The sequence below is a fragment of the Felis catus genome, chromosome F1 (assembly GCF_018350175.1).
Source record: "Felis catus isolate Fca126 chromosome F1, F.catus_Fca126_mat1.0, whole genome shotgun sequence".
Classification (NCBI taxonomy): Eukaryota; Metazoa; Chordata; class Mammalia; order Carnivora; family Felidae; genus Felis; species Felis catus.
The window spans coordinates 44,359,992-44,383,376 of NC_058384.1; the positions used below are offsets into that span (position 1 = coordinate 44,359,992).

Sequence of the window (23,385 nt, forward strand, 5' to 3'; positions counted from 1 at the left end):
CTGGGGCACAGGGGGCTGCAGAGCCAGCTGGTGCCCATCCTGGCCAACATCCTGGAGGTGGAGCAGGCCAAGTGCTGGGGCTTCGACCAGTTCTTTGCAGAGACCAGTGACATCCTGCAGCGAGTTGTTGTCCATGTCTTCTCCCTGTCCCAGGCGGTCCTGCACCACGTCTACATCCACGCCCACAACACGTGAGTAAGCAACGGAGGCCCGAGAACCTTCTCTACCCAAGCAGAAGGGTGTATCCCAGGCGGCATTGTGTGGGCTATTTAGATAGGAGAGCTTCTGGGTCCAATCTTAGTTTGGAAAATACTAGTTCCACAAAGTTAGAGTAAAACGATTCTTCCTTGCTGTTAGACTCCACAGATTCAGCAATCTCTACGATGGTAATGTGCATTAGAAATCTGAGGGGTACCTGTGTGCATGTGTGCATGCGTGTGTGCGTGTGTTGGCAATGTGTTTTCCAAAAGTACTGCTCATTGAACCCTTTATTTCTGGAGCATTTTATAGGACTAGGTGAATTTTACTGGGAGGGTTACGGGAAAGGGGTGTAGAGGTAGAGGCTGGGTATTGGAGCTCCTGTGTTCTGTTCCCACTGTCTCCATCCACCCTAAGACATGAGCTCCAACCTTTGTCTCTCCACCCTTGATAAGAGAGGAAGTCACCCGGTCCCTCCCTTTGAAAAGCTGACCTTCTCCATGGATAAGGACTTAGCTAGGGTTTGGGTCCCCTGGACCCCTACCCTGACTACTGACACTTCCTACCCTCCCCCTTTCCCCCCAACTCCCTTGTGTGTTTAGGGTAGCCATCTTTCTGGAAGCCGTATACAAGCAGACCAGTGTGGCCCCCCAGCATCAGGAGTACATCTTTGAGGGTCACGTCTGTGTCCTTGAGCCCAGCCTCTCAGCGCAGCACATCGCCCACACGACAGCAAGCAGCCCCCTGACCCTATTCAGCATGGCCAGCGAGACCCCCAAGGGGCTGGCCTTCAGGGACCGTGAGTAGGGCCACTCAGGCTGGCTCTTCTTTGCTACGAGGGGCAAGGGTTTACGATCCAAGGTATCAATTAATGTTTCTGTGGGTGTTTCCTTGCACCCCAAGGGTGCAGAAGGCAGATTTGGTCTCTAATTCTACACCATGTGACTAAAATGCCATGTGACTCAAGCAGGTGGCTTGACTTCCCTCCCTGGGCTTCGCAGTGGCCACGGAGCTGTGAAAGAAACTTCAGTCGAAACAGGGGGATCTGGATTTAATATGTTTCCACAATCTCTGCAATCGGTGGGAAGGCCTCAGATAGTTTGGGTTGGAGGAAGCAGGAGTCCAGGGTGATGGAGAGAAGGAAAGGTGGTCAAGGGCCCAGAGCTTTGTCTTCCAAGTTCTAGAAAAAGTATCATTCCTTCTCATTTGAATGATGCTGGTCCCAACCTCCTCAGGGTCTCCAATGCTGGAAAGGAGAATTAACCTTGAGACTCCTGGGCATGAGGGTGGTTTTAGCCCATCTTCTGGCTGTTTTTGGGACCTTGGATGTAAGGCTGCAGTTCTCCAAAGAGGACATAAGGGGGCAGTGAGAGACTGCACTTGTAAAGGAGCACATAAAGTGCATTTATTCAGGGTTGGGGGGGGGGGGCTCTGTGTGAGGTGGGAAGCTAGAGATGGAAGAGGGGGTGGGGGTGGATGTGCATGGTGAATGAGGAAAGAGGAACTTAGGATTCGTCCAGACCCCCTCAGACAGGGCCTTTGTCTGCAGCCGCTCAGGACATCCCCAAGTTCTTCCCCAAAGTGGATCTGCAGGCGGATTACAGCACTGCCAAGGTGAGAGGCAGCCCGGGGGGCAGGGAGGGGTCACGCAGGGGGTCGGGTGGGAAACCTACCGCTGTCTCCTGTGTGTTTCAGAGCGTGTTGGGCGCTGGCTACCAGGCCCTGTGGCTGGCGCGGGCCCTGCTGGCCGGGCAGGAACTAATGCTTCGGGGGCTGTACTGGTTCGTGTAAGTACCCCGAGGGTGGATGGGGAGGGCAAACCGGGCAAGCCTCATGGTCCGGGGGCCATTCCCGCGGGTGCCATGCCCTCGGTCCCCGGGGAGAACAAAGCTCTGACTCAGCACCCCTCGGCAGGGAGATGCTCCAGGCCACATGCAGGCGGACGCTGGAGGTCACGCGGATGGCCCTCCTGTTCCTCAGCAGCAGCCTGGGCACTGAGAGGTGGGTGTCCTACCCAGGGCAGGGTGGGCTGCTGCAGGTGTGAGCCTGGCTCGGACCCCTCAGCCCTTCTCTGTCTGCCTGCTCTTCACCCCCAATATTTCCAACAACGCCCCTCGCCTCCCCACACCCAGAGCTCTTGCCCTCCCTGCCATCCAGGCGTGCAGGGGGCACTCCTGCCCTGTCCCTCATCCCCCACCCTGCTAGGTGACTGTGCATGCCTCCCCTGCCACCCAGACACTGCAGGGGGTGGGGGGAAGGGCCCATGGGGGCACTTCTTCAGCAGGTCCCAAGCCCCAGAGCAGCACGGCGTCCCCCTGGACCTGACAGAGCTGGGATCGGGTGGTCTCATCCTCCACATTCTTCCTACTGTCTCTGTCCTCACCTTCTTCATCTCCCCCGGCCCTGCCTTGGGGCCCCGTGCCCACCGCTCCTCGGACTTGGGCTAATTAGGGGTGATGGGCCAGATGTGAGGAGACTGGGACGAAGGGGAGGAGGGAACCAAGCTGAAGAGTCTGGAGATGAGAAGCAGGAGGACTCCATTGGCCGGAGCACTTCCGAGCCGTGGGCACAGCCCCCCGAATCTTGGAAGGCATGGGGGCTATGGTACAGTTGAGAGAAGGGGGCTCTCCAGGCCAGGAAAGCCTTCCCCACCAGAAGGAAACACGTAATGACCAAGGAGCAGAAACTGCGTGAACATGCCTGATATCCCCACCCCTCACACCCCCTGGCCCTTATCCTCAGGAAGGTCCCGGGAGTTTCCCAGCAGTGGGTTGACTCACTGCTCCCTTGCTTGGCAGCAGCAATGCTGATGATGGGGCAGATAGGGTGGTAGTGGTGCGGGAGGAGGCAGAGGAGAGTCTCCAGATGTCAGGAACAGAGTCCCTGGCCTGGCTGGTAGAGATAAGGGGCTGCAGGGGCACCAGCACTGCTCCTCAAAGCTCTGTCCAGAGCACAGAAAGGGGGTCCAGGGATAGATGTGGCCCCATGCACAGAGGGGTCCACATTCCCCTGCAGGAGGTAGCTCTTCCCAGGTGATAGGATGGTTGGGTAAAGAAAGACTAGATATGGGGAAAGGCAATCGTGGAGGTCTTCCTGGAAGAGGTAAAGCTTTTAAGGCCAGAGTGAAAGAGAATACCTTGAGTTGGGAGGTCCTGTGCAGGGACAGAAAAGGGGGTTGTGATTGAAGAGACTGGGGAAGGGATGCTGGTGATGTTTGTTGAAGCCATAGTCAAAATGGGAAAAAAATGGAAAATATCCCAGAGTGAAGGTAGAGCAGGGTGGAGGAGTGGAAAGGAGAGAGAGAATGCATGGAGGTCCTAGAAGGTCCAGCTGGCAGATTGGACCCCAATAAAATGGCCATTGGAGGTCTATTGTAGGTTCTTGAACAGGAAAGAAGTGTGTAGAGAAAGTATTTATGGTATTTGTCTGCCCACTTGCCCTGGACTGTGAGGACTGTGGAGAAGGGACAGCCCAGCCCTGGGCCTGGAGTCCCGGGTCTGCTGGCTGCTGTTTTTCCCATTCTGGCTGCAAGGGCCCTTGGAGGCCTGGTGTGTCTAGAGAAGTCAGGCTCAGGAGTGCCTGCTTCATATCTCAGCCTCCCACCAAGGAGGAGTACAGACAGCGGGAAGATCACTGAGCAGAGAGTCAGAGGGCCAGTCCACGCTCTTCACTAGGGACCTCAGGCCACTGTTATCTCTCCCCACCTGAGCCACTATTACCCCTTTTTCAAAATGAGAGAACTGGATGATCTCTGAGGCCTCCTGCCTCTGACGCTTTGTGATCCCATTCTTTTTTGAACATCCTTCGACCTGTCGGTTCTGGAGTCTGGGGTACTTTAACAAGCACCAGGCATAAAGTGGCTGCCATTGCCCATCCTGGTTGCTCACCTCTCCCACAGCACACTCCTCCTGCCTCGGGCTCCCCAGGACGGGCTTTCGAAGCCAGGCTCCTTTGGCAGAGTGTCATTGCCTGTGTCCCGAAGCTCTCTGGTCGTCTTTGGCAGCCGCTGCCATGCCGTGGCCCCGTTCAGGCAGCCAGGACTTGCTCCGGGAGCCCCAGTGCTTCCCCCACGCCCACCACCAAAAATGTGTGTCCATGCTCTCTAGCCAAGAGCTCTAGCTCTGAGGTCCTGTTTGATGCCCACGAACACTCTACTGGGCAGCAGGAAGGAGATTTATCTCCCCATTATGTGCATGAAGAACCTGAGTCTTGGAGAGCTGCAGTGACTGAGCCCAGATCACGCAAGACAGGCAAGGTGGCACCTACGAGTAGCACTCACACCCGTCTGCCCTGACTCCTTGCCCAGCTGGACCAGGTCGGCCTCCTCCTCTTCTGCCAGCAATTATTCCACACCCTGAAATCCACTTGTACATTCACTAATTCATTCAACAACCATGTATCGAGGAACCATTGTGTGCTGAGCACTTTGCCCCGCACTGGAGATACAATGGTGAACAAAGTGGGCGGCACCCCTACCCTCATGAGGCTTCCGCGTCATTCCTAATTCTCTCCCCTCTGCTTTCCGTACCCCTGCCATTCCCAAGCCAAAGCACAGGATTCTTTTCCCCTGAGCGTTATCGTGATCGAAATAGTATATGCTAATTGTAGAAAGTTGGAGAATACAGATAAGCAAGCATGAAATAAAAGTGCTATGTCCTATCACCCAGGGCTAGGCTGTCACACATGAGTAGTGCACGTCCTTCTAGGTAGTTTTCTACTCTGTGTGTTTAAAATATATATATTCACCAACATGAGATTTTATAGTACTTGCTCTTCTAGAACCTGCTTTTCTCAGCTAATGAACTCTCCAACCCCATGCCAATACGTTTTCATCTCATCTAAAGCCATCTATAATCAACGTTCCCTAAGTAGCCCCCTGCTTTACTTTTCTAGCTGGTTTTGTCCAAACCAGGATCCAATCCAAGACCACACTTTGTGTGTAGTTGTTATGCTCCTTAAATCTATTTTCATCAAGAAAGACTGCCTCTCCCCTCCCCCTTCATGACACCAGCATGTTGGAGGGACAACACCCATCGTCCCACTTTCTGGACTTGCCTAGTGCTTCCTCACGATACCCTTTGGTTTTTTCCCTCTTTCCCAGCATTTTATATAAACTGAGAGTTCTGAAGCCTGGATGGACTCAAGTGGAACATTTTTTTTTGCCGAAATACGTCCTAGTGACACTGAGCACACTTCATATCTTCCCCTCGTTGGGTGGGGACAGGCTAATTCCTCTATTGTGCGGTCACATTTTCCCTGTGAAAGAACCAGTGTGCTGTTACTTTGGCAGAACACAAGTGTCCGTGCCTTAATCATGAATCATTTGTTTTAACACCATCCCCAAACAAATAATTTCACTGGGGGCAACACGATGCTGATAATACAAGGTCCTGGAATACTGTTGGCTAGTATTCTATGCAATCTAGCTTCCCCTTATTAGTAAGCTATCGGTTATCATGAAATACAGTATCTACTGGGAAGAAAATTCAGTTTTTCCTTTAGTTGTAAATATTCCTAGTAAGGAGTTCATTAACAGTCGCCTTGCTTCATGGACTCTGAATTTTCATAGATTCACGTTGTTTCCATCCACCTCAATCTTGATTCTTTGCAGTGCTCAGCAATGGTACGACTTTGGTGAGTAGGGGCCTCTTGAAGTCGGTTCCTCTGATCCGAACACAGAACTCCCCAGATACCCCAGAAGCCAGCAAGGCTGCCCCAAAGATGTCATACTCAGCATGCGGTCATGGAGCTCTGCCTCCCAATCCCCCAGACATGTCCTTTCTCTGTCCTTCCCTGGAGGTTCAGCAGTGTGGCTGGGATGCCTGAAATGCAGGAACTGAAGAGAGTCACAGAGCTGAGGTCCAAGCTGCGGGCTGTGAGTGAGGCCGGGGGGTGGGTGGACTGTCAAGTGCAGAGTTTGGGGGGAAGTCAGGCTGCCACCAGCACCCCAGGCTGAGGACCCTCTGGGGGTCTGCCCTTTGTTTTCTTGTCCTCCAGTTGGCTGAGGCCCTCTCCAGATATGCCCACGATATCACAGAGACCCAGATGAGCCTAAGCAACCTGAGCTCTGAGCTGATGAAGAACCGGGATCAGGTACATGCGGACAGAAGGTCTGTGGGATTTTCCTTTCTGGTTGGGTGGGGGTGGGGGCAGGGGTGCACAGCTCAGAAGGTCCAGTAGCCTTTTTAGGAATCAATCCGCTTTCTCCCTTATCTCGGCAAGGGTGCTGGGGCATGGGGTAGTGGTGTGGGATCCAAGAATGTGCAAGACCGTCCCCTGAGACTGGCCGGAAGTAGAAAAGGATCTGGGGTCCCGCACCCCTCTGGGAGTTCAGAGAGCAAATTAGAAATCCTCGCAGGTGCACTGGGTCTAAATAAAAGAATAATTTTGTTCCATTTCTATTGTGAACCCTTGCTCTGCTCATTCCCTGGGTTGGCGCTCCTATTTGTAGCGTCTCATTTAATCCTCAAAATAACAATACCACTAGCACGCTGCTTTGGTAGATGCGGAAGCTCACTCAGGGAGGTTAATGTGCCCTGGGTCACAGCCGGTCAATGACACGTGACGGTGGTGGCATTTCAGCTCAGGTTTGCCTACCTCCAGACCCATGGTCTTGGCCTACACCAGGGAGGCCTACACAGGCTCTACAGCCTCATTCTGTCTTTCAACAAACGTGAAAATGCCCCCCCACCCCTCGCAGCCTGGTGCATGTGGCTCCGCCCTGATCAGTCACTCAGTGCCTACACGGATCGGTAACCCAGGCCCTCAATTCCAAAATCAAAGAGTTCTGAAAGCAGTAGCGTTTGTTTTGTTTGGGTTTGGTTTGTTTTGGTTGCAAAACCTGACCTCAGCTGGCATGAGTCTCTTATCCCACCTACACTGAGCATTCTTACAGTTCTCTGAACTTGGGGTGTATCTCACAAGGGATGCTGAGCCAGGCCTCACTCGGGCTCTTCCACAATACAGCCTATGTAACTGAATTACCTCTCTAAAATCAGAAGACCGTATCTAGCCCAAGTCTTTTGGCTAAAAACTGGTGGTGAGGTCTTGTTCACCCCAGGTTCTCCAAAGGGCAGGTGACCCACAGAGCCCTGGGAACCCGCTTGGGCCCTGCCCAGAGTCCAGCTCCAGAAATAGCTGAGATGGGGTCACTGGGAGGGACTTCAGGAAGGAAGTGGAGCTAAACAGGCCTGAGGGTGAGGAAGAGCACCTCTCCCCCCACAACACACACAAACACACACACACACACACACACACACACACACACACACACACACTAACGTCTCAAACAAAGTGTTTGTATCCAGCCTGAAAGGGGGAAGGAAGAAACAATAATGACCTTAAGCCCTTGGAGGTGAAGGTCCTTGGGAGGTCATCTCCCTCATTCCCCTGCCTCCAGGCAAGACTGAGGACCCTTGGATTCATTCTCGTTTTAGACAGGGATTGTTGATTCATTATTTAAGCATCTTCTGTGTGCCAGGCATTGAATATACCAAGAGGGCAATGTTTCTATTCTTCCCAGGCGACCAGAAGAGAGATTTCTGCTCCTCTCCCATCTACCCCAGGCACTGCCAGGCTCTCAGGCTCTCAGGGTCCTTCCTGGATTCTGTTCTCAAGCCTTCTAGTATAGCAAAGGCCATTCCTTGGCCTGTCCCCCTTGGCTTTTTGTCTATCTTATGTCTTACTCAATACCTTGTGTGCGTATGTGTGTGTGTGTGTGTGTGTGAGAGAGAGAGAGAGAGAGAGAGAGAGAGAGAGAGAGAGAGAGAGAAGGAATAAGCATGGGAATGAGAGGTGGCTGGCCGTCCCCAAGGCACTTCAAACAAGCTTAGGGACAGGAAAGTCACTCTCATTTCCAGACTAGCCCCCAAAACTGTGGCAATGAGGCTCCTTCCTCAGGCAGGCAGCTCCTCCGCTACCCCAGCCCCCCGCCCCCCACCGGCTGTGCCAACTGCTCCCTTACCCTTTCCTCTGCGCTGTTGGATTCTCCCATTGCCTGGTCCCTGTCTCCTGCCCACAGCATCCAGCAGATTCAGTGCTGTTTGGACAAGATGAACCTCATCTACAAACAGTTCAAGAAATCCAGAATGAGGCCAGGTGAGCCAAGGGGAGAAGTGAACTCCTCCCTGCTCTCTCTCTTCTCTCCCATCTCTCTCTTCTTCCTTTCTTCCTTCCTTCCTTCCTTCCTTCCTTCCTTCCTTCCTTCCTTCCTTCCCTCCCTCTGCTTATCCAGCTCTCTCTCAATACAGCACCGGTGTTGCCGCTGGAGGCCCCTATGTGGATGGTGCATGTGAGGCCAGCCGGGGTGCAGCTGGTCTAGGCCGTGTCCCTCTGTGAACTGAGGGACGTGAAGCCTGTACCTATTGCCATGTAAGAGGCTTAGATGGCATGGGTGGGGGACTCAGCTGGCTGGAGCCTGGCTGCTATGGGAGAGGTGGCCTTTGAAAGAGACCCCTCACTTCTGCAGGGCACTTTACAGTTTAAGGAATATTTCCCTACCTGCTGTGTCTTTGGCTCATTAAAACAGCCAGGTTTCCCAGATAAGGGAGGATCTGAAGAAATGTCATGTAGTCACTGGGCCAACTACTTAGCCTGTGTTATCTACTCATCTGCACAAAGACCCTCTGGGTGGGGGCAGCTCATTTATAGGCTCAGGGATGGGCAGCTGCTTGCCCAAGGTGACTGCCATCATGGGACAGGGTAAGATGGAACCTAGGGGAGGGTTGTGGACCTGAGGGCCTGGGAGACCTCAGTTGACTTTTGGGGTTAGGGGACTAACACACCAGGAGCCAACCCTCTCCCTCTCCACCCATGTAGCAAGCATCTCCCGATGTGTGAAGGCCTTGGTCTTGAGTGTCAAGTTCTCCTCCATCCCTAGAATTATCTAAAAAGCACTGACCCGTAGAAATGTGATGCTAGTAACACGCCTAACTTTGAGTTCTCTACGTGCCAGAATTTAAAAAGTAAAAACAAACAGGTGAAATTAATTTTCATGATATATTTTATTTAATCCAATGTATCCAAATTGTCATTTCAGCATGTAATCAACATAAGCCAAATTACTAAAAAGATATTTTACCTCTTTTTTTTTTTTTTGGCACGTGCTAAGTCCTCACAATCCTGGTGTCTTTGACACTCACAGCACATCTCTGTTCAGAAGCTAATTTTTTGGCAGGTGAGCTGTCGTCTCACCAAAGCCATAGAGCTGTGTTCCATAGGAAAACAATATTTTACACTGCTCCAGCTTTAAGTTGTTGATTAATTGAATTAGTTACATTAAAATAAAATTCAGTTCCTCAGTCATACTAGCCACTCAGCAGGTGCTCAGTAACCACCTGTGACTCGTGGCTGCCGACTCAGACATACAGATCCGGATGATCTTGTCTCCGTGGGAGCCTCAGTCCTGCCTCTGGGTCTGGCTGTGGAGGGGGTAGGGGAGCAGCACAGGAGATGGGGAAACTGAGACTCTCCTGTTCCTGACGCCCAGCTGGCCTCCTTGCTGTGATTTCAGGAGAACCTCGGAGGCTTTTCTGCCTTCGTCACTGGGATTCCATCATCCTACCATCACTACCCTTCTGAGCACCTCGCTAGGCACCATTACTCTCCCCTAGTTATAGGTGAGGAAACCAAGACCCTGGGAGACGAAATAGCCCAAGCAATCCAGGTGTGGACACTTCTAACCACCCGCTTTACAACCTCAAAGAGTTTTGTTTCCATGGGTCTGCAAGAGTCCTTTATGAAAATTAAAACTGAAAGGAAGAATAACTCTTGACTGCTACCCCCTGGAGTGTTGAAAGAGGCCATTCCGAAATATGCTTCCTTGTTTTCTCTCTCTCCTCACACCCGTCCTGGTGTTACAGACGATGGATGAGGAAGCCCACTCGATGAGATGAGGTCACTTGCCCACCACCTCCTGCTACCAGGAGGCTGGGCTGGGGCGTGGAACTGGGACTTCACGAGTGCTCAGAGAGCTGAGAGCAGGGCCCAGGACAAAGATCCCAGGGAGGGGGTTCTGCCATTAGGGAACCGGGAGGGGGCAGCAAGGCAAAACTCCCGCGTCAGGTCACCCCCAGGAGGCCCATTCCCTCAAAGCCCAGGAGGGGGCAGCATCTCCCTAGCACGGTGAGCATTGGCAGGAGGTGGCCAAGGCGGCGAAAACCAGCTCTTCTGGCAAAAGTGGCTGGTCCAAAAAGGGGGGAGGTAGAGAATGAAGGCGAGGTACAGGGTGGTGGCCCGGCTTATCCAGCCCCTTGCTGCAGAGCCCAGCTGGCTCTGCCTGCAGCTCGAATGGTCAGGAATGGGGCCCACAGACTGCAGGCATCAGCCACTCCGGAGGGGTCTTGGATGACCTTGGAGGAGGAGCTGGGGCTGACCACGCGTCCTTCAAGGTCCTCATCCACCACATCCCGCCTGAAAGTATCCCCAAGTATCATCTCTCCACCCCCAGCCCCAGGAGCCTTACGGCAATTTCTCTGCAGCTTCATGCCTGCCCCTCCCCGCACCCCCCCCCCACCCTTTCCTGGCTGTTTGTTTCACTCCTGACCTTTCTGGGTCCACTGAGCTCTTGAGGGCCCAGGCTGAGCTGCCTTCATCTTTGTAGTTGTCCCCAGACCCTTGTGGCATTCTGTTTCGTTGACTAATTAAACAGGCGACACCATTCCTGTCTGTTTCCCTCAGGCCTCGGCTACAACGAGGAGCAGATTCACAAGCTGGATAAGTGAGTGGCCCGTGCCCCTGGCAGGTGGGTGAGCGGGAGGGTGGGTGTCGCCGGGAGCGATACTCTGTCCCTGACCGGATGGGGTGGAGGGCTCTGATCCGGGCCGTAGCTTAGGCAGAAGAAGAGCGGGTAACTGTATGTGGGGGCAGGTTATCTGGGGTCAGGGGAGGGAGATCGTGTAGCTGACTCAGAGGGAGGTTTCCCTGAAGCAGTCTTGATGTAACTGGGTTTATTTCTAGTATGAACAAGACTGTTTGGAATATTTCCATTCCTAGTTGCCCTCACTGACTCCCCGCTCACCGCTTCCGGCTTCTGACCTCTGCCGGAGCGTTCCCTCGCACTGCTCTCTGCTCCTCTGTATGCTGGACTCTCCTCTTGCAGGAGACCCTCCCTGACTTCAGTGGTTATTTGTAGACTTACTCCCCCAGCTCTACACCCGTCCCTAACCTTCACACACACACACACACACACACACACGGTCTCTCAGTCTCTCCAGAACCATCTCATCTCCCCTGTGAGGACTGAGCCTGTGAGCATGTGTGTTCTCTGAGGCCCCCTTGTCCTTCCCCCACATCTCTCTGTTGCCGGGTCGTGTGTTCCAGCCACTCCGATCTCCACAGTTCGTGTGTGCAAGCATCCTTTCCTGCTTGTTGGGACAGGCAGCCCTGCCGTGGGCCTTGAGGCGGTGGACACTGAGGGACGCTGCCCTTGTGCGCGGGTGGCTCTCGTTGCTTATCTCTGTGCCTGGGGGTCTCTCTGTCTTTTCAGGGTGAATTTCGGTCATTTAGCCAAAAGGCTCCTGCAGGTATTCCAGGAGAAGTGCGTGCAGAAGTACCAGACATCTCTAGTCACGCACGGCAAGTGGATGAGGTAACAGTCGGACCCTCCCCACTGAGCTGAGCTCGTGGACCCCCAGGGCCCTTCTGAGCCTGGCCCTTCAGGCTTGCAGAGCCCTAACTGAGGGGAGGTGGGAGTAAAGGCACAAAGACCAGACATGAGGGGTTTTTTTGTGCACCTGGGTGATTTCTGTACGTTAGCTTATTTAATCCCACAACATCTACCCTATGCAGTACACACGCTCACCCCACTTCACAGATGAGGAAACTGAGGCTCAGGGCACAGGTCTCATTCTCAATACCACACAGCTAGTAAGTAGCAAAGACTAGTCTGTGGGTATGACTGCCTGGAAACTCTGGCTTCTTTCCATGTTTCCAGGTGGTTGTGTTGGGAAGCCCCCTCTCTGGGGAGAAGTGGGATGCGGCCCTTGAATAGAACCCTCTCAGACGGCCCCCTGTAGGAGTTCTGGGTTTTCCCTTCTCGGATGAGTCCCTCCCTCCTTCCCCTGCCTGTGGGAATACCGGCCCCTCCTGAGAAGAGAGGGCCGGTTCCCAGGCCCGTATGACCTGTGGGCTTGTTATGGGGCTGACACCCATCCTCACATTAGAACACAGCTCCTCCTCCACCCCCCCACCCCACCCCACCCCACCCCAAATTCTGATTTAATTGGTCTGAGGTCAGGCTTGCAAGTCAGCACTTTAAAAGCGCCTCCAGGTAATTGTAATGTGTAGGCAGGGGTGAGAATCAACCACTGGTTTATCTGTCCTTGGGTTGGTTTCCTTTTTGTGCAGTGGGGAAAATGGTCCTGCCCACTCCCTCCACTTAGAGAAAAAGAGAATTCGTAAAAGAGTCCTGACCTCGATTTGCTCTGGAAATGGGGCCGTTCCCGTAGCAAGTGCCCTGGGGTGGGCTTCCTCTGTCTGTCTGGAGCCTGACCTGGCCCCGAGCTCGTCCTCACTGGCATGTGTGGTGGGCGCAGCCACATGTGGTTGTGCACTCCCACCGTGGTTCTGCTCGGACCCTCAACAGTCTCAGTCAGAAGTGCCCTCCGTGAGAGGTGAGGGCGCACCTGGCAAGAGTCAGTGAGGGGGGGCAGATGCCAGGACCCATCATCTCCATCCTCCGCTGTCTGGAAAGCCTCTCCCCGTGTCTGTGTGGTGACCCGAAGGGCGGCTGGATGGGCCCCTGTCAGAACGAGCAAACCCAGCTCTGATTTCTTACCTGCTCTCTCCAGGGAGGTGCACGAGACCAGGATCCACTTGCGTATGGTCAGCTGTTCTGTGGCTGCCTTTAACACAGAAGCCCAGGGAGCCCAGGAGAGCCTCAGCAAGGTGCGAGATCTTCAGGGGGCACCGGGGCTGCCGAGAGGAAGCCAGGTCAATCCGGCACCCTGGGGCCATGGGGCCATTCCTCTGCCTTTGGGCAGGGCTGCCTTCAACCAAGCCCAAGCACTTTGTGGGGTTGGAGGTCTCTAACATACAAATGTGCCCTGAGGTGGGGACAGAGGGAAGGGAAGGCACTTCCTGGTGATCTGAGACTGAAGGTCACTGCACAGACAGCTTCCAGAACTCTGGGACATCTTCCTCGGGCCCCGTGGAGCTGGGAAGTGTCCAGGCTACTCCTGAGGGAGGCCACGTGAACTCTCTGTGGTCTTTTAGTCTGCTCTCTGGGAAGAGACCCCCACACAGGCAGCTCTGGGAAGGCTGCTTCTCTGGTCCCCAGCCCGTGGCACCTGTAGCCAGCCTCATCCCTTCAGAGGCTGGCTGGGCTGCCCTGCCCCTTCTCTGGAGCTCCTGGCTTGGGCTGGGCCATGGCATTGTGGGCTGGACCCAGAGGAGAACTGGACAGTCTGGACTGTTAAATCCAAGCACAGTCGAGGGAGGGTGGCTGTGTCAGCCGTGCTCCCAGGGTGGGAAGCAGGAGCTTGTGGGAAAGGCTTGGGCATTCTGGGTGCCCCAGGGATGCAGGCTGGGAGCCATTTTGTCACCCTTTTCTTACCCTTACTCACACCTCCCTTACAAAGAAACACACCTGCTGGCCTCCCCTCCTGACTAAAGTGTGGCTTTCCCTTCAGATCCTTGACCAGTTATCTCACCAGCTCCTTCAGGACAGAACAATGGGGGCTCAGGTCTCAGCACCCCCCACAGCTCCCCACCCCAGCCCTGCACTGACAGACCTGGTTCTGCAGTAAGTGCTGGAGAGAAGAGGGGAAGTGTGTGTGGAAGGGAATAGTGGGGAGGGGGAGGGTGCAGAGGTGAGAGCCCGAGGGGTTCTGCCTCAGGCCTGGGAGGCAGGAATCAAGAGAGTCTGGGTGGCGGGCTTCCTGGGGAAGGGGTCAGGCGGGCAGCTGGGCCTCAGCCACAGCCGCCTCTCTGCCCTCTGCCTTGGACAGCATGCAGGAGCTCTGCGAGGAGGTGAAGCTGCTGGCCTTCGACCTTCAGGACAACAACCGCATCATTGAAGGGTAAGGAGCTCCCACTGTGTGTGGGGACGGGCGGCTCCTCAAGCCACCCTTGGGTCCCTGTGCCTGCCCATGCAGGTTTGATGACAGGTGTCCCTTTTCCAGTCACGTCGGAGCTTTGGCCTTGTCCTTAGGTGGGTCGCCATCTTTGTGAGGTGTAGGCTTTCACTAGAGTCTTGAGGACGTGAGCCTCAATAAAGTCAGACGGGGGACTCGGAAGCACGTGGGCTTGTGGCCACATCCTGCTCCCTGAGAATGTGGACTCTGCCTGATGCCTTCCCCAGACCGAGCCCTTCAACCTCTGCAACCATCCATAGGGTCCTGCTGTCCATGTCCCACACCAGGAAACCGCAGCACAGAATGTGGGTTAACTGCCCGAGGCCTTTCTCCGCGGGCTCCGTCTTTGTGCACATGTTCCCAGGGCCGCCAGGCTGCGGGCCCAGCCTCAGAGACTCTGGATCACCTCCTGTTAGGGTCCCCTCCCCAGGGTGGGGGGCAAGGTGAACCACAGGGGGTGCAGCAGGGCTCAGACTTTTGGATTTTTTGAACCAGTGACATTCACAAAAGAGAGCTGGGGAATAACAGACTGACCAACTTCTCACATATCCAAGTAAGCGCATTTGAAAGGGAAAAAGCCCTGCCATCTAGTAGTCCTGCTTGTATAAAGCACATTTTTAATACCAAGGAGAAGGGGGGACCTAATCTCGGCATTGAGGATGGTCCTTGCCCTGAAGGTCAGAGTGCCTGTTTACATACATACACACTTGTGCATGTGCGCGCACACCCCACACCCTTCCCATCAGCCTAGTCTGTCGCTTCCCCACAGGACAACCTGGGGCACAGTGGAAAGAATCTGCAGAAATTCCAACAGGACCTGACTCCTGGCTGCTCTGTACAAAGTGCATGAACCTGGGAGATTTGTCCTGCTTTCAGCTTTGGTTCCCTCCCCTGTGAAATAGGAATGAATGGTGCCCCTCCCTGGTGGTGGCCTAAGCAGGATGAGAGACACCATGTGCTGGGGAGGAGGGGCACAGAGGAAAGGGCTCACTAAATGGCAAGTGTTGGGCGCTGGGGAGCCAGGAGCAGAACTTGCGGTTTTCCCGACTTTCAGGGTCCTTGGGCTGAGGAGGGAGCTCCTCCCTGACCCATCCCAGTGAGGGGAGAATCCATCCTCTTAAACCCCTGCAAGGAGGGGGGGTGGGGGTGGAATTCTTTCCCAAGCGGCCCTCGTGGGCAGGAAGTTCCAATTTTAGTGCTGACATAAATTTTTCTTGCTGTGATATGGAGTTTATTTACAGATAACTCAAAACTTTAGTGAATTTTCACTTCCTTATGCAGAGCTGTAGCCAAAGAGCCTACAGAAACAACTCGAATTCCTCTCCCCACCTCAGCTGCTCCTGACCTTTGGCCACACTGGATTCACCAGGGGAGCTTTGAAGAGAGTGGCTCCCAGGTCTTGCCTCCAGAGACTCTGGTGCCGCAGGAGGTTGGGGATTTTATAAACTCCCCAGGGGATTCTAAAGTGTAGTCAGGGATGAGGACCAGAGTTGGAGGTCAAAGACACGACGAGGGGACAGCTCAGGATAAAATGGCTGGGTGTTCCTGAAAGTTGAGTGTGTTGGGACCCGGGTGACGGGCTGCAGGCTTCTCTGCCTAGGTGGGGGAAGCTAACTGGTAGCTTTCCTTACAGGTTAAGTAGGCCCCCGTCGGCTCCTGACTCCTGAGGCCCGAGCTCCACGGGGTGCACGCCATCCTGAAGCATTAGAATCATTCAAAGCCCGCTCTCCTGCCTGCAGTGCGGGACCTAACACAGGATGATGTCTGGTCCCGTCTCATCAGCCTACCTCTCTCCCGGCCAACAGCTGGGAGATGTCACCAGCATTACCTTCCACTGCCTCTCTGCCGGAAGCAGCACAGTAGGACCTAGGGTGCCAGGCCATCTCCGACAGGCCCCACTGCCTGGGCTGAACTTTGTGTCTCTCTCACACAGGCTCAGGTACGGCTCCTCCGTCTCCCGGGCCTGTGTGGCTAACGCTGGCAGGCCGCCTGGGGGGAGAAGAGACTCAGATCACTCCCATCGATCTGCCCACCCACCTCTTCTGGTTTACGGGGCTTCACTTCTCAGGGAACAGAAGAGGAGGCCTCCAGGGGTTCCCCGAGGATGCTAGGTCAAGCGACCTAATTTCAGTCTTCCTTCCTCTTAAGGGGTTTCCCAGGGAACATACAACCCTCCCCCCTCCTACGATTTCTGGGGGTCCCCACCCTCAGCCTCAGGCATTCCAGAGCCTGATTTTGCCTCTACTCTTGGTCTGGCAGAGCCTGGCAGGGTTGAGAGAATGGGTGGTCAAGGCCAGGTGCTAGGTCCCTGGGGACCCTTGCCCTCCTCATTCTGCCCGAGGCACTGCCGGGCTCTGGGAGACGCAGCCAGCCACTGTCAACAGTGAGCACAGGCCCGTAAGCCCAGTGCCCAAAGGAGATAAGTGAAGAAGTGGAATAAATGTGGCGTGGCCTTCTTTTTCTCTACTTCTGAGTGGCTCTCGCTGGGCTGTGTCTGTGAGGCAGGGGAAGGCTCTTGGCTATGTGTGTGCTTGACATCCCAGCAGGCGGTGGGTGGGGATCTGTGAGGACAAGGACTGGGAAATGGAGGCGGGACTGGTCACTTCCTGATCCCTGCCTTTCCCCTAAATGGGCTCTAATTTTAGGGAAAAGTCCGAGGAAGATGGCATCCTGCTGGGAGGGCTTGCCTGCCCATTCCTTCTCCTGCCCCCAGTCATTTGGGGGAGACTTATAGGGGGCCTGGGACTTGGGGAGAATGGAGATCTCTCTCCCCCACCAACTCAAATCCACCATCTAAGTGCCTACTCCTCCCCCACCCCCATTCCCCACCACTGTTCAAAACCTAGGCTGTGTCCTAAATATCGAGCTTAAGCACTACTGTGGACCATTTTGAGTATTCCCTCATTTTGCCTAGAAGCTAGAATGGTGCCTGGGCACTCAGACTTGTACAAACGCAGTCTTTCCCCGCACTACATCCAGCCTTCCCTTAAGCAGAACTCGGCTACCCACCTAGCCCAGGGGGTGGGGGAGAACGCAGTCAAGTAGCCCCATGAGGGGAGGGAGATGCGTGGGAGGCTCCATTTGTGCATGAAGCATGAAAACAACACTATGCTTGACTCTAGATCACCCCAGAAATCTTTCCTGCCCGTCTTCACGAAACCTCCATGTCCTCAGAGGCTACCCTGCCTAATGACCCAGCAGGGCAGAAGTGAGGAGACCTGGGTCCTGCATTCTGATACCGTCCATGCTGCTTCTCTATGGAAAAGACCAGCACCCTCTAAAGACCCAGGGGAGGGGCACCGAGGGGCTGCTTGCATCAGGCCTAAGTGGCTTCACGTATGCCATTTGGGGAGGGTGGCGTCCATGGGGTCATCTATACCCAATGGGCTCAGAGTCTGGGGCCCCTGGAACCAGCTGCTGCCTCTCCACGGCCCTGGGCCCTGGGCACGCCTGGTCTGCTCTGCCTGCGTGAAGTTCAGGCTGACACTTCTGGCTCATCAATGGCCTTGTAGGGAAGTCCCAGCATGGATTTTCCCTGGCAGCTGTGGCTGCCTCTGGATCACATATGCTTGGTGGAGCTCAGCAGAAGAGCCAGGGGATCCCTGAAAGCCAAGTGTGGATTTTTGAGACATGATATGATCCAGGCTCTGTGATCTCATGAGCAGAGCCCAGCAGAGGACATGCTCAAAGGCTCCAGTCTGTTCCTGTGCTGGGACGTGGACGCCTCCCCCGATTTAAACTCCTGCAGAGCTTCTGATTCTGTGCGAGGAACTGGACCAAGGCCCAGATTCAGAACGGTGTAAGTTCCTCAGGTGTCTGAAGACCTCTTAAACTCCCCTTTCTGTCCTCTGTAGTGATTCCTAACACGACACTTAAAATGAGCCCACTTGGTTCCTCAGGCATGAACCGAACACCCCGTACTGTGCCAGGCCCGGTTATGGGTACCAAAACCACACAGGTGACTACGATGCCTCACCTGCTCCCGGAGGAGTTCACCTTGATGGGGGAGGCATCTCAGTGTCATGAGGAGAGTAGGAACACACAGCTCAAGTGTGGCATTACGTCACCGTCATCACAGGGGACCGCGGTTAGGTCAGGGAAGGACTCAGGCGGCAGTGGACTCTGGTGAGGTCTTGGCAGGTGAGTGGAGTTACCTAGCAAAGAAGGCATGACAGGCGTCCCCGGCAGTGGGAACAGCACAGCCACGGCATGGAAAGAACTGTAAGAATGTGTGTCACTGTGGAGGAAGCTGAAGTGGGAAGTCAGTGTTGAGGAAAGAGGGCAGCCAGACCCAAAAGGTCCTGTAGGCCACACTAGGGAATTTGAGCTTTACCTCAGGGAAGCATAGAAACAGGTTTAAAGCCAAGGCCAACTGGTATTTTAAAGATATGACTCTTTGGTGTCGCTGTGGAGGGTGTATTGAAACACTGTGCCTCGGTCTCATTTGTAAAGTGGTGATGACATCTTTCAAAGTTACAGGTAGGAATAGATCAGATATGTCCACAAAGTGCCTGAAACACAATGTTAATTCTCTGCACACCCCCCTGCCCCTCTCTTGGCTGTGAAGATCTTGTGCAGGGTAGATCAAGAAACAGATGCTCTTGGGGCGCCTGGGCGGCTTAGTCAGTGAAGCATCTGACTCGTGATCTCTGCTCAGGTCATGATCTGATGGTGCATGAGTTCAAGCCCCACATCAGGGTCTGTCCCGATGGCGTGGAGCCTGCTTGGGATTCTGTCTTTCCTTCTCTCTGCCCCTTCCCCGCTTGTGTGTGCACTCACATTCTCTCTCTCTCTCTCTTTCTCTCTCTCTCTCAAAATAAATAAATAGACTTAAGAAAAAGAGAAATAGAAGCTCTTGTGTCAGATAAGTTCAGTCAGTGGCTCAGTTCGGTCACAAATATCTGGAAAGAATCCACATGGCATTCAGATTTATGGCGAGCATCCTCTTAAAATAGGCTAGTCCATGTTAAAAGTGGGCCTAACTAGGAGGATGTGGGGGCACATCTGGGCTCCCCATGTGGTTAGTGCAGCCCACTCTGGAGGGCCTGGTGCCTCTTTCAGTGCCCAGAGCTACAGGCCTGTAGTCTCTGTGTTTCAGAATCTGCTCAATTTCCTCTTTATAGGCTGCTGTCCGGGTTCAAAACAGATTCTGGGACCCCACCCACATGATTCCAATCAGTAAGGGTGTAGCCCAGGAACCTGCAATGTGGATGAGCTTCCCTGGCAATTCTTTTTTTTTTTTTTAATTTTTTAAAAATGTTTTTATTTATTTTTGAGACATCATGAGCGGGGGAGGGGCAGAGAGAGAGGGAGACACAGAATCAGAAGCAGGCTCCAGGCTCTGGGCTGTCAGCACAAAGCTCCAGGTGGGGCTCAAACTCACAGATCATGAGATCATGACCTGAGCTGAAGTCGGATGCTTAACCAACTGAGCCACGCAGGTGCCCCTTTCCTGGTGATTCTTAAGCTAAAGTTTGAGAACACTGAGGCAGAGTTTGCAAACGACCTGCAGAGGACATGTGAACGCCCCAGCACAGGCCAATGGGCAGTGGGCAGCATACGCCTGACCAAGCACCGCCCCCCCACCCTGACAGCTGAGGTCAGGGAGGCTAGGCTAGGGGACAGGACAGATCCCCACAAGGACCTGGCCACTCTCCCACTGCACCCACCGTTTGCTTTCTCAGGCCTATCTCACTTCAGCAGGGGGAGCCTCTGCTACAATTAGTCATTTGGGAGTCACTTCCAGGCTGCTTCAGTGATTTTGTAAAAGGTGGAATCCTGGCTTCTTTTCCCTTCATCTCACAGAGAATCCTTAGCCAAGTGATGCCAATGGGAGGTGGTAAGGAATGGGCCAGGATGGCCTGAAGGAGCTTCAGACTATTTCCCTTGGAAGCTCTGAGTAATAGCAGTTACTTCAAGCAGCTGGGCCCTTTCCCAGTGCCCTCTGTAGAGAGACGGGGGTGTGTGGGGGAGACAAGAGATGGGAGTAAGGACAGGAGAGAGGGCGGGACGCAGGAGAGAGAGGAAGGGAGTGATAAAGAGATGGACAGGCAAAGGGTAATGGAGAAGGAGGGCGGAGGGGGAACAGAAATGAGAGGACCGAGACCCAGAAGAGACAATTGTGTGTGTGTGTGTGTGTGTGTGTGTGTGTGTGCATATGTGGTGGGTTGGGTGGGAGCAGGAAGAGCCGGGGAGACCATCCCGGCCACTGTGCTTGTGCTGGTCTGTCACAATCTTCGTCCCTGGCTTCCTGCCACAGCAATGGGCCCAGAGCTGACTTCGTGCTGGAATATAAGTGGCTGTGGCTTGGAGCCTCCTCTCTGGCTGAGGGGGAGAAGCTGCAGACAGATCTGCCTGGAATATCTGAGTTTTTCCAACACAGAAAGAAGAAACATACACACACACACACACACACACACACACACACACACCAGTCTTATCATAAGCCTGGTGGAGTAACTTGGGTGGAAAAATCCCATAGTTGAGATGCAGACCGAGGAGGCATCACTAAACTGTTGGCAAACAAGCCCCACCCACCACCCCACCCTACAGGGTGACACCTTTCCAGAAGCCCTCAGATCCTTGCTCACGTTCGAACCCTGGTTTGCCCTCTTGTCCCAAGTACTGTCAAGGACCCAGATGATCCCTGTGGGAGCACTGGGGGTTGGTGACACAAAGAAAGCCCATCCTCCTGAAGTGGGGAAGACATCCTCCTAGCCTTCAGCCCTAGCCATGGAGGCAAGAAATCCACCCCAGTGACCATCAACTTTGGAGGAGTTCATGAGTCTTAAATAGAGTTCCCAACACCACTGTCACATCTATCCCGCCCAGCAGGTCACTGGGTGCCTTCTATTCTCCCTGGGCCAGGTAGTTCTTTGTCTCTCCTCCCTGGGTGCAGGGACCATGGCTTAAAGGTTGTTAAGAAATGAGTTGGTAGCTGACAATTGAGTTCATTTCATTAAATATATATATATATATATATATATATATATATATATATATATTTTAATTTTAGAGAGAGGAAGAGAGTGCAAGCAGGGGAGAGGGGCAGAAGGAGAGGCGGGGGGGTCTTAAGCAGGCTCCATACTCAGTGCCAAGCTTGATCCCACAACACTGAGATAATGACCTGAGCCAAAATCAAGAGTTGATGCCCAACCGACTGAGCCACCCAGGTGCCCCCTCCCAATTCTGAGCACATAATAGGATTGCACCTCCTGCTCCCACTGTGTAGGATGGTCTGGATATGTAGGAACTTCCAGGCTCTCTTGGTTTCCCTCTGGCATGGTGACTGGCAACATCAGATGTGGTGGCTGGGATCCATCAGCCTGGGTCCCCGAGTGGCTTTGAAGAACAGACTCTCCATGCCAACCAGCAAAGGGCATGTAATATGAGAGAGAAGTTTCTGGTTTAAAGGCACCGAGATGTGCAGGATGTTTATTACTGCAGCATAAGCTAACCTGTCCTGACTGGTCCGGCGAGGCTGTGCAAACAGTTGTACTGTCAGAATCACTGGGAGGTCCCCTCAATGCTTCGGGGATTTCAGCGACTTCAAATGCTTCAAAGCCAAACAAAACCAAAAACTTCCCCTTCAGAAAGTCAGGACCCATCCTGTTCTTCCCCTTTCCTTCCTACTAAGAAACTTGGTAGAGGGTTGGGAGGACGGCCCTGAAGCAATTCACCCAATGGGGGAGCCAGCACACTCTCTGACCACCTCCGCAGTGACTTCACACACTGACCACACACTTGAGCTACTGTCAGGATCCTTCCCCTTGGTCAAAAATAAAAACAGCACACCTACTCTTCTGGGGGTGAGTCACAAACAGAAAAAAGTCAATGGCTCTGAGACAAGAGGATCTGCTAACATGGGAAAAACTCCCAGGGGAGGTGTCTCAGCAGATGCCGTGGTCCTACCTGGGTAGCTGGCATGACCAAAGACCGGTCCAAACAGTTCTGAACCTCAAGCATCAGCCACTACAGTACATCGGTCATGGTCCTGACCCTACAACGAGACTAGAGTTTATTTAGTACTTCCTCCCTGGGGAAGGAGGACTGACTTGTGAGAGAGAGAGAGAGAGAGAGAGAGAGAGAGAGAGAGAGAGAGAGAGTTGTGGGCTGGGCTGGGCTGGGCAAGATGGCATCAGAGGAGGCGAGTCCCAGCCAGGGAGCCTCCAGCTGGGGCTCTGGGGAGGCAACTACTTCTCCCAGCCTCAATTCTTGGCTCAGGGAGATGAACCTTAAGATAAACTTGATAAACTTTTTGGGTTGATTACATGAGGTTACGTTATCTCCGTTTTCATCTCCGTTCCCATCCCAGAAGCCAAATGCAGGGCTCTGGCCCTGCACAACCACCTCCCCCATTCAGGGCTGAGAGCAGTCACCATCATTCTTCCAAATCAGAGCTGCATCAGGAAAGGAAGCCCAGATCATTTTTCTGCGCAGCTCAGGCAACTGGGAAGGGGTTTATGTCCGGTGATTCTAGACACCCATGCCATGAGCCTCTCCATCCAGGGGATCTGGGACGGGCTGCCCAAACCCATGCCTGGAAAGGGGGTGGGGAGTGCAATGGAGGGCAGAGATGGTGGCTGTTGGCAATTATTTCACAAGCGGCATTTCAGAACTGGCCTTCCAAATGATGTACTCATTACCAGGTCCCTTCTTGCCACAGCAAGCTGTCAACCAGAGCTCAAGCTGGGTGCACGCCCTGGACCTCACCCAGCTCACTGCCTCCTGGGAGACAGTGATCTCCTCCAACAACTCTCAAGTCCGTGGAGATGGATGGATAACAAAGGGTGGATATGAGCAGATATTTACGTGCAATACAGGTTTCTGCAACAACTCTGAGAAAACTATTTGCAGAAAAAGTGGGAGAAGGGGGAGAAAGAGACCAAAAAGGCAAATTGTACTTTTCTTTGCAAATATTCAGCAGAAAGCATTCAGGGATAGCCCTCCTGCCGCCCCCGCCTATGGAGTTTTTCTCAGTTGTGTCCACTGAAGTTCACCTGCCCTGTGGGGAAAAGAACAGAGAAGCCCACCTTATCAGCACCTTGGATCTAGAGTACTGGAGTCCTTGGACCACCGGCAGCTACACCACCTAGGGATTTGTTAAAAATGCAAA

General features: G+C 53.8%; 1 protein-coding gene and 1 long non-coding RNA gene across 13 annotated transcripts in view; one reads left to right on the forward strand and one right to left on the reverse strand.

Moving 5' to 3' along the window:
* The window catches only part of IKBKE (inhibitor of nuclear factor kappa B kinase subunit epsilon), a 31,529-nt gene extending 13,422 nt beyond the window's left edge, over positions 1-18,107 (forward strand). For 5 of the 12 annotated variants that reach the window (XM_019822142.3, XM_006942925.5, XM_006942924.5 and 2 more), the window contains 14 exons: positions 12-191; positions 801-997; positions 1,748-1,812; positions 1,894-1,985; positions 2,113-2,199; positions 5,998-6,073; positions 6,196-6,308; positions 8,219-8,295; positions 10,876-10,915; positions 11,684-11,785; positions 12,987-13,083; positions 13,827-13,939; positions 14,145-14,216; positions 15,904-16,736. In XM_019822142.3, the coding sequence (XP_019677701.3) occupies positions 12-191; positions 801-997; positions 1,748-1,812; positions 1,894-1,985; positions 2,113-2,199; positions 5,998-6,073; positions 6,196-6,308; positions 8,219-8,295; positions 10,876-10,915; positions 11,684-11,785; positions 12,987-13,083; positions 13,827-13,939; positions 14,145-14,216; positions 15,904-15,937 (1,345 nt within the window). In that variant the 3' untranslated portion in view covers positions 15,938-16,736. The other 7 variants (XR_442285.5, XM_006942926.5, XM_045049288.1 and 4 more) reach the window with 7 other exon arrangements.
* On the reverse strand, positions 12,491-13,831 carry LOC109495724. The gene is made up of 2 exons (XR_002151368.3): positions 12,974-13,831; positions 12,491-12,821 (listed from the first exon to the last, which is right to left on the reverse strand). It is a non-coding gene; the product is annotated as an uncharacterized LOC109495724 (long non-coding RNA).
* Positions 18,108-23,385: the final 5,278 nt, after the last annotated feature.